Source organism: Colossoma macropomum, unplaced genomic scaffold, assembly GCF_904425465.1.
Source record: "Colossoma macropomum unplaced genomic scaffold, Colossoma_macropomum, whole genome shotgun sequence".
Classification (NCBI taxonomy): Eukaryota; Metazoa; Chordata; class Actinopteri; order Characiformes; family Serrasalmidae; genus Colossoma; species Colossoma macropomum.
In genome coordinates this window covers 9044-20000 of record NW_023496001.1, presented here as the reverse complement: position 1 = coordinate 20000, position 10957 = coordinate 9044, and the positions used below count along the sequence as shown (strand labels likewise).

At 39.7% G+C, this 10957-nt stretch overlaps 1 protein-coding gene across 3 annotated transcripts in view; it reads left to right on the top strand.

Annotated features, from left to right (window-relative positions):
* The window catches only part of usp45 (ubiquitin specific peptidase 45), a 78762-nt gene extending 68005 nt beyond the window's left edge, over positions 1–10757 (top strand). For all 3 annotated transcript variants that reach the window (XM_036564458.1, XM_036564457.1, XM_036564459.1), the window contains exons 15-18: positions 435–532; positions 1288–1374; positions 3765–3906; positions 9339–10757. In XM_036564458.1, the coding sequence (XP_036420351.1) occupies positions 435–532; positions 1288–1374; positions 3765–3906; positions 9339–9469 (458 nt within the window). In that variant the 3' untranslated portion in view covers positions 9470–10757. The remainder of the gene's footprint in view (positions 1–434; positions 533–1287; positions 1375–3764; positions 3907–9338) is intronic.
* The last annotated feature ends 200 nt before the right edge of the window (positions 10758–10957 follow it).

The following is a 10957-nucleotide window of genomic DNA, read 5'->3' as shown; positions in this document are numbered from 1 at the left end:
GGACACAGATTTGCCTCCTAGGCGTCCAAAGGGTTAGCGCTATCTTCCATAAGCTTTCAGAGGGCATACATTTACCCCCAATAGGCTTCCATAGAGCGCAGAATGATCTGCTATTGGCTTCCTTATAGTTTTACTATAAAATTAAATGCAGTAGCACTGCTGGAGAACATTGCATCTCTGCATCAGCAGCATATTCATTTCTAAAAGCAGTTCTCTGCTCTCGTTCTGTATTTCATTTGATCTATGAACCATTTTTTGGTTGCAGCCCAGTGATTGAAAAAATCACTCTAATCCCATACATTATGGTTCAATAGTGGATGATTTAGTAATTTAAAGAATAACAGATGTTTTTATCCTGATTGTAACAAACGCAGCTCATATACATAAAGATGACATAAATGAAAACAAACAATGTGAGTGTATTTTTTTTGCAGATAAAAAGGCAGAGAAGGTCTACACAAGCGCTCGTAAGCAGATGCTGATCTCAGTGCTGCCCCCGGTGGTCACACTGCACCTCAAACGCTTCCACCAGGTACAGAGAGCATTAGTATAGACAGATATAATGTGTCCACAGAGCACATATATTGTAGCCATATGTACATTAAAAAAAAAGTCTCTGCATTACTCATTCGTTGAGATGTAGGTCCTTAAGTCCTTATGAGCAGTTTGATGTGAAATGGTACTTTGTAGAGAAAATAGTGTGATAGGAACCAGAAATGTCTACAACACAAATACAGACATTTTACTATCCAAAACCACCACTGAACCTACACGAGTCATGAGGAATGTAAATTTAAGGTAATACAGTAATTTAAAAAAAATGCATTTTCATTGGATACTGTTTTGCCTCACAATGCCCTGCATGTATTTTTAAACAAGTACATTTTATGCCAAAACTGTCAGGCAGCGCACATGGAACCATTTCATGTAATAACTTTGAGTGAGGGGGCTTTTAGAGGTGGACGTCTGGTTCCTGTCACCACCACTGTGAACAGTTCTGACTTTCACTAGAATGACTTGCTTCACAATTCACAATAGATGTCTTTTTTATTCATATGTTTAAGATTGAGTTGTGCAGATTCTCTTTTGAGATTATTTATGTTGCCTTATGTTGAATTTGATATTTGATCTTGGCTACAGTTTCACAGTTTTGAAAATCAGACGGTTATCGGACTCTTTGGGTTACTGAAATTTCTTTTCACTGTTTTAGCTCATGAAAATTAGTAGCTAAGTTCTCATACTGGTCAGGCTTTTGTGTGTCGGCTAACTTGACTTGTGTGATTGCAGGCTGGGATGAATTTGAGGAAGGTGAATCGACATGTGGATTTCCCCCTCATCCTCGACCTGGCGCCGTTCTGCTCAGCTTCCTGCAAGGCAAGGAGGCATCATTCAGAACAGACTACAGTGTTAGCATTAACATCTGGCACTATCCACTGTGTTATTGTTAGCGTTACACAGGGGCTCCAGTTCTGGTTCTGGAGGGTCTTAGTCCTCCACAGTTTGGTGGTTTCACTGTTCAAGCTGACACCTGATTCATCTCTGCAGTTGGTTGTATGGTTTAGTACAGGGTTTCTCAACCTGTGGTCCACAAAACTCCCTCTAGTGGTCCGTGGGCCTGATTCAGGGGAGGCAGTAGTTCGTAATGGGCTGGTGACGTCACTTTAATGTCATAAAATCATAAGTGGGAAAAAAAGATTAACTTAATCAAAGAAACAAATGTTTTCAAATTATAACCAATATAAACAAATGAAAACACTGCAGGAGTGGCTAAATAAACGTCATCAATTTGAGACGACGCAGCCACAGGAGCGCGATGCAGACAGTGAGTGAGCCGGACATGGAGAAGTTTCTCAGGGCGCTTTCACACCTGCCTTGTGTGGTTTGGATCTGCCAGACTTTTTCGTTAGTTCGCTCTGTTTTGACATCTGTAGATATTACACTCATATTTGGGTCTGTAACAAACAGCGGAGCTGTGGTCCGATTCCAAATGAACCCTGGCTGCTGGGGATGGGAACACGGTCTATGACGAAATGAGGGACTCGTCAGCAGAGCTCGCTTTCCTCTTCTAGCAGCAGGTCAGCGCTGTACCATCAGCATCATCTGCCTGTTTTAACGTCTCACTCTTTACAGACTCTCAATTACTCTCGTTTCTGCATCACGAGCTGCTGTAAAATTAAATGATCATTTTAGTGGAGCATCAGCGATGCAAGGGTTAAACTCAAACTGATAAACCAATGACAATGAAGCAGATATAAAATAAGGTTTATGATTTTTGTTGATTGTGACGATGCTAATCCAGAAGCCCGGTGAGTGGACTGAGGTTTGATTTCAAATGAATCACAAAAACCCTTAAAACTAAAGAGAAACCTGAAGACAAAAAGTCAGTGGAGTATTTTCAGTGAAATCGCTGTACTGCAGCTCCAAATCACAGTCCACATCCTCCTCACACATTTCTATTCTTTTTCCTTTTTATCCTTTTTAATCTCTGCAAACATATTTTTTAAAGTAACTGCAAATTTAGGGATCTGCGATTGAGCCAAAATGGATGATCTGGTCTTTTTCAGGCTCTGATTCTCAGGTTTTTAGTTTCGGCACTTAAGAAAAGAAAAAGAAAAGTGTGTTTAAAAAGCTGATTTTAGTTTTTCTGTGAGCCGCTATTCTTCGTAGTAATAAACAGGTGGGCTTTGGGGTGGAAAAGGTTGAGAACCCCTGATTTAGTAGGTCTGTTTGAGCAGAAAAGTCATCTGTGTTGGATTAAGGCCCTCAAGACCCCGGCATTAGTCAGTGGAAGTAACTATAAATACTCCAACTCATTACCCACAACTGTGTAAATGCTGCCATTTAAAAGTTTTTACTTGTCATAGAAATAATTATTGTTTTAAATAGTAGCTGAAACAGTGTTGATTAAAAATACAATAAACTAGACACCATCTACTTAGAATATTTTAGAAGCAAGAAGGTAAGTGACAAATACTGGGGATGTACGATGATATCAGAACCATATTGGTATTGACAGTTAATTGCTTTAAAAAAAAGCAGCATATTAGATGCAAAGGCCCGATTCACATTTACTGCCTCTTTCATTTGGCTGATAAAGTTAACAGGTCAACACTTTCACACTGGCTGCATGAGTGAAGTGGCAGCGCATCCCAGACGCAGCACTATATTCAGAGAATAGAGGAGCAGATTTTTTCCATGCGCCCAATACTGAAATATCATGTAAGTCATGAACGCTGTTTAAACAAATACCGTTTAAACATTCTGTGCTGCACACAGGTTTCCCAGCTGGCCTGTCAAGCTGGAAAGTTTTGTTTTTATTGAGCAGAGTTGCTTTGACTATTCATCGGTGTAGATAAAGGATGACTGTATAGTTCTTGCTGCTCTTAGATTTCAAACTGATAATTGATGTGTGGATTGTTCTCCAGACGAGCAGATGTTTAGGTGATATTGGACTGTTGTGCTAAAATGTCACAAAGAACCTAAATCTTAGGCAAAAGTATTAGGCACCAAAGCACATTTAAGAAAACCTGATTCTGATTAAGTATAATGAAGTATTGATTAACCAAACCAGCTGTTTGATCATAACTATAAATAACACAGACCTGCTGAGAGGAGAGCTCTGGAAACGGTTGGATACATTAAATCACTATTTATTGTATTATTTGCATTTATTATAATTGTATTGTTTTTTTCTGAGGAAGTAAATGCTAATTAATCGTGTGCGTGTGTGTGTGTGTGTCTGTCTGTGTGTGTGTGTAAAACAGAGCCTGGGTTCTGGAGAGCGGGTCCTCTACAGTCTGTATGGCATTGTGGAGCACAGTGGTTCCATGCGAGGTGGGCACTACACGGCCTACGTGAAGGTCAGAGCACCACAGCGTAAATCAGAACAGCGCAGAAACCAGTCAGGTACAAACACCTACACACACTGTGTTACACTATATGGTTTACAGTTACTGACTGTAGCCCGTCTGTTTCTGCATAATTTATACCCCCACAATTTTCTGCCATTCTTCAGTTAAACAGAGCATCTTGCACCTCCACTCTCTGATCAGGCAGCCATGCTGCTGTAAAGAGTGTACAGAGCTGTACAGAGTGTGGTTGGTGTTGAAATAATCATGGACATCCCTGAAAAAGACAACGTCTATAATGCAGCTTATTTTGCTTTGATGTATTCAGTGTTAATGGTGCTTTCACCGATGTGCAGGTTTCCGACTAATACCCACCCCCCCAACCCCCACATACCATGACAGATGCTGGCTTTTGAACTTTACACTGGAATAATTCTGGACGGTCTTCTTTTCTTGGTTGGCCCAGAGAACACAGCATCTGTTATTTCCATAAACGATCTGAAAGGTTGACTCCTTAGACCACAGTACAGTTTCCACTGAGCGTCAGTCCATTTCAGATGAGGCGCCGGAGATGGCGGTGATGCTTCTTCACATTGTTGACGTGCGGTTATGGCTTCCACTGTGCATGTAGTCTTAGCTTGCATTTTGGATGTAGCGATGGTTTTTGTTTATTGCCATCGGTTTGTCAAAGTATTTCCGAGCTCAAGTAGTGATTTTCATCACATTCAAGAAGCAGTTTTTAATGCGTTGCAGACTGAGGGGTCGAAGGTCATGGGCATTCACTTGTGGTTTTTACAGAGATTCCTCTAGAATCTTTTGATGATATGCTGTGTAAAAAAACAGCAGGCTGCCTTTGTTTGGTACAGAAAATGATGGAATATTATTTTAGAGAGCTACGGAGTTAAAATGGAATTGAGTTTGAGTGGGAAGGTGAAAACAAACAGGAGTAGATGACGTACAGAGAACAAAGAAAAACTGGCTTCATTAAATAGAACTGAAGTAGCTTTTAACATGGCAGCTTTTACTTGATAAAGAAAAGCTTTTTAGGCCCAATCCCATTCATTTTTACCCCTGTTTTTGACTATTTATTATCGCCCACCTCTAATTCTTCAGTGATATGAAGCTGAAGTCAGATATTCACCAGATTCTTGTTCAAATTTTCCCATTCCACCTTAAATGGAGCTGCAGTTCTGATGCCTGAGGCGCCAGAATGTAAATACTTCACCATTTAAGGTGGAACAGGAAATTCAGCTACCGAAACATCAGCACTACTAGTGATTTTTTATGTGTGTTATGAAGACAAGGACCAAAATACACTGAAACTACATTAAACTAATGTAATACAGTGGTTATCGTAATTTTTTAACAGAAAATTCTAACATTTGTGTGTTTCTTTGGTCTCTTGTGCTCCATCTTACCAGTTTTTCTTTTTTTCTCATAACTCTCTGTTTGGAGTCTCTGAAAATCCTCTGTTTGGAGGGTCATGTAGCCCCAACACTTAGTAGGGGTGAGGGGTGAAATTTGTAGGGATGAGGGGTGAAATTGGGCTTTAGTTTCTGTCTCACGGTGGTTGGTTTTATATAGTGAAGAATAGACTTTTCTTTGAATAACATGTAACTTACTTGAAAGGTGCTTAAAATATGATATCATGAAAAATAATTAACCACTCATTGATCATGTATAGTAATATAATTAGTAGTAGTAGTTGCCATAGCATAATATAATAATAATAATAATAATAATAATAATAATAATATCAGTTATCTAGCGTTATATAAATAGACTTTATGGTAACATAACCGAGATAGTCTCCAACAGACACCTTATAATTAAAGAGATTGTTCACTGGTTGAAGAATGAATGGAAAAGCTCATAATGCTCTGCATGGCATCTGTTTGCAGAGAAAGTGCCACCTTTCAAGAAAAAGAGCCAGTCAGCTTGCTGGTTACGGCGCGAGTGGAGGAAGATATTGTGGCACTAGTGTGGAAATGTTTTTAAAATGGTAACTTCGCCTTCAGTTTGGAGTATTTTGGTCTCTCCCCATTTAAAGAGCGAGGAGTCTGGTCTTTAATGGTTGGAAATAACTGCCCGGCAGCGTTGCAAAGATGCGTAAACAGACTTTCCTAAAAGTACATTTGCTGCCTTCACATGCTATCAGAATTATGGTAAATACGAGTTCCTGACTTGGGTGTTGCACATAAACACCCCCTCAGGTCGTAATTTCTAGTGAGAAATTCAGAGATAATTTTGATTCCCGAGTTCCCGAGTTGAGGTGGCCTGCAAAGAGGACAGTTTCAGTATCGGATGGTACGTAATTCTTTATTTTTAACAGTGCAGCTGTACTTTATGGTTGTTAGAGCACATTATTTTAATCTGTAATCTGTTGTTTAATCCATAGCAAATCAAACTAAATCCCCAGTAAGCAGGTGAGAACAAACCTCACGTCCATAATTTTTCATTTTGCCTCAACAACTAATCACTGTACGAGGCATGCTCATAATTCTGACTTTACAAGTGGGAAGTAGGATCTTCTGACTGGCACATGAAGGCAGCACGAGTCTCCGATGAGAAAAAGGATTTCGGCTGAAATGAATGTAGAGCTGTTTTACCTTTTTAGGTGAGCAGCACTGGTGTTGTACAAGAGCTTTGCATCAAATTTAGCATAAGTAATGATTTCAGGATTTCAGGATGGTTAGTTTCATCCTCCTTCTCAGTGCGGCTCCCTCTATTACATAGACCTGTTCAGTTCCATTAGCAGGATTAGATAAATTGCTTTAAATCTAATTTTCTCAGGTGGCCTAAGAGTTTTGTGCAGTGCTGTACACAAACACAAGCATGGCCTTGCTTTCCTCTCTGTGAGCCTGTCCAGCGTCTTTGTTGAGCTGGTTGTGGAGGCTGGGAAGTATGTGGAGTGTGTGGCACTTTATCCCTACAGCTTGAGTGTTCTGTTGGCGCAGCAGAGGCTAAGCTGCGTTTGTTTACCGCCGAGCCGCGGGTGTATTCTTCTCTCAAGGAGACGAATTGTTTGTGTTGGTAAAGAAGTGCTGAACCCAAGGCTGTGTTGTTTTGGCCATCAAAAGGTCAGAAGTCCAGAAAACACTTAAATAAAACACACTTAATAGCACAGCAAGTCCATCTTTACGTTTTCCAGTGCCTGCCCCCCTCACCCCTCGCTCCCTCTGTACTGGTCCTTCACTGAGGTTGAGGCAGTTAAAGGCAGCCCTATTCATTAAAATCCATATGTCAAACACAGGGCTAAGTCAGACCCGTGACACAGTCCTGTTCGACCCGCAAAATGATTTTAATTTTCTATTCTTACCAGCCCGTTTCACCCTGACATGCACTATAGTTCCCAGCATGAACTGCAACAAAGTGTGCGTTTGACCCCTAGCAACAATCTCTGGGCGAGCGGTTACACAAAAAGAAAAGATTGTGTGTAGCTCAAAAAATAGGCAGTAAAAAAAAACAAAACAAAAAAAAACCAACTACCTAAAACTATTTATTTTTATTTAGAATTATTTTTGAATTATTCATGAATTATTATTTTAGAATAAGTATTCAGTGCCTATTTTGCTGTTGCAGTTCTGGCATATTTTAAATAAACAGTGGCCCTTTTGATCTTGGCAAAGTGTTAAGTAAAAACTCAATAAAAACACAGCTGCCCACAGGTTTACTGAGATTTTTAATATGGACCTTTTAGGGGTTGAGTTTGACACCCCTGCTTTAAAGCATCGGTCACCAACCCTATTCCTGGAGATCTGCCTTCCTGCAGAGTCTGTTTCTAACCACATTTGGTCAATTAATTCAGAAGTACCTGATTGGCTGAATTAGATGCAGCATGTTAGATGCAAGTTGGAATTAAACCCTATGTGAATGTAGATCTCCAGGAGGAGAGCTGGTGACCTCTGCTATAAAGGAATAGTTTCGTAAAAAATCAGATTCACCTAATTTTTCCCTTCACAAACTAACATCCACTGGGTAGGAAGTAGCTCATGTAGACACTCTCATAAACATCATTAACCTTATACTGCTGAGCAGTAGTGTTAGCTCATCAGCTCATCTGAAGAGGCAGCATCTATTACTCCTCCGTCATAATAGCCTGCTGGTCACCTTTCTTTGAGAAGGGTTTGACTATTTTAGCCTCCTAACCAGTGTTACTGACTTAGAAAGTGAGCCTCTTTTCTCCCTGTGTTTAACTGAATATCTGTTCACAAACTTATATGGATGTTAAAATTGGTCAGAATGCACATCCCTTGTTCTTAACTACACCACATATTTTTGTCTGTTATTAAAGGCTCAGCACAGATTGACTTGGCCTGTAACTCACTACCTCACTCGCATACTCTGCCACGTTTAGCAGTCTGAAGATTTTCAACAAGGGGGTGCAATTAGCATTCAAGCAGGTCTCGATGCTTCGTGAGAGTGGTGCTTTAAATCAGTGACACCTGTAGGCAGCAGTACGTCATGTATTTTCATTGTGTACATCGCGTATGAATAAGTTTGGGTTCCACCCACACTGTGTGTTTTGATGGCAACAATTAAAAAGCACAATCTGCACTCACAGATGTTCAGGATTTATTTTCCATGCATAACAAAAAGAAACTATGACCTTTCTAGCTGCTCTTTCTTTGTTAAACTTGAGAAACAAATCTTAAGCGTTGCGATTTGATTTTTGACTGTTGAAATCAGCAGTTCTGTAAGCCGCTACTTTGTCTCCTGTTAGGTCATTAGAAATGTGGTAGAAATGTAAAGAATGTTTTTTTCTTACTGCAAGACAAGATTGTACACAGCAGTAATTTCATAAATTATAAAATATCCTGCTCAAAGCAGCACTATGTAAATGTTTTGGTTTAAATCAGAAAAAAAGTAGCATTAATGAGTCAAGAGAAAAACACGCTAAAATATGACGTGTGTGCTGCTGCGAGTCGCCCTGTAGGTGTCAGGGGTGTTTTTAGACCACGTCATACATCTTTACGTATTAACGTCACACGCACAGGCTCAGAAAGATGGTCTGGTTCGATGTTTAGATCTTTAATGCAAAATTAACATCATAGTGATGAAGATCTGATGACAATAGCAGATAATTCACTTACCTTATCCTTTAAAGAGTCGTCCTTCTCTTTGAATTTTCTTTCAACCCGCTCACCATCATCAGATCCATCCATTCAGGCATGGGGTCCAAAGCACAGCCCACGTTACAAAACGTTCTTTCACACATTGCGTGCAATTACACATTTCCACCAGAGAGGTCTCCAGATCCCCAAATCTTACACGATGTAGCTTTAATGTGATCGTAACACATCGCTGAGCATGGAAGAGGTCTCCTCTCCTACTTACACTAATGTGGCGTTGATTAAAATCTTGGAATCTTTACTCTCAACAGAATTTCTGTGCTTTTTCTGAGAGCTATAAACAAGAAATACTGTAATTTCATGCGTTTGTTATAACTGCTGCTTCTAAAACCTGCTTGTCTTTTGTGTTTGTCATCAGGTCCAAGAGAAGCCACGTCTGCCCCTCCAGGCCAGTGGGTGTATGTGAGTGACACCAGTGTCCAAACGGTGCCGGAATCCCGCGTCCTGAACTCACAGGCCTACCTGCTGTTCTATGAGGAGCTCCTGTAGGGGGCGCTGACTCGCACAGCTGAAGCAGGACAAACTGCTAATTTAATGCCTCTGCGATTCGCTTTCAGATGCAAACTTGTCCATATTAACACGTCACAGCCTCTGCCTTGGTTACGGAGTGGACTGCAGTGGTGAAAACAGTGTGTCTGAAGATATTATAAATAGAAAATTATATTCTAAATTTAGAATAATTTATATTTTACAGCTAAGATTTGATTGTATAGACTATCATACGCTTTTGTCTGTTAAAAAAGGAAATGATGCGTGTTTGTTGTTTTTTTTTTTTGGTTTCTGTTTTTTTGTTTTTTTGATGAAAGGAATGCCAAAGACTATATATGACAATGAAGACTGTGGAGTAAGATGTGCCAAAAGATTCGCGCTCTGGCCTTTTGCTTTTACAGGGAACCTCAACACAGCATGCAGGAGTTGCTTGTATGCGTGTGAGACGGTAAATGAGTGGGTGTTTTTGTGCTGAGAACCGGCACACAAACACCTGTCAGCGATGTATAGATATTGTGCTGCGCTTATGAAGGGACAATTCTACACTCACGAGGTTGCCTAGCTACCGAAAGAATATACGGTACATATTGTTTTTGTTTGTTTTTTTCACTCTTTCCCTTTATTTTTGCATTTATTCAGTTTGCTTTGCTGTTCCGCTTAGATTTGCAGATTCAGTGACTTCAATATACAATGCAAGTAAAGCACTGAACATAACAGTTACTACATAATGCAATAATACACATTTCTTAAATCAGCCTGTTTTATTTCAGTGAGAGCTGAACGAGACTACAGTCCTGCAGGAGAAGCAGTTCTAAAGGGGAATTCCACCCAAGTTTCAGTGTTTCAGCATTTCTGCACAGTTCAATTAGGGCTGAATGTTTGAGGAAAATATTACATTGTGATTTTTCTGGCCAAAACTATGACTTACAATTTTGATTTCAATTACAAGGTATTTCAATTTAAGGTTGTTAATAATATAGGCTATAATTAAAATTTCAGTTTCTGCAATCACTAAATTGCAGTCTTGATATAAAAACAGTCTTTTAGTTTGAAATTCAATTGGATGTAAATGAAGTCATTCAGAGTGGTTTGATGGATGATTAGAATTGGTGCATCGTAGAGAAGCTTATCAACTTGAATGTCTTTACAGTGGTGGTGAAAGGAACTGGGAGTCACAATGTCTACAACACAGATATTTAATTTAGTACCCAAAAAGGCTAGTGAATCTACAATAAGATGTCTTCTGAGTTTTATATGTAATGATGGTGAAATTGTGTTAAAACCTGAACATTTTCTTTAAGGACTATTTTGCCTCACAACGCCCTGCGTTTTCCCCTCTGCCAAGAAAATGTTTAAAACAAAGGTTAAAGCTTTATCGTAACGCTGTTGTAAAAGAAGCTTGTTTACACGTTTCGTGTCCGTAATACATCTGGATATACTTTGGCCAGATTTCAGGTACCCAGAGGGACCAGATCAGATCCTATTATA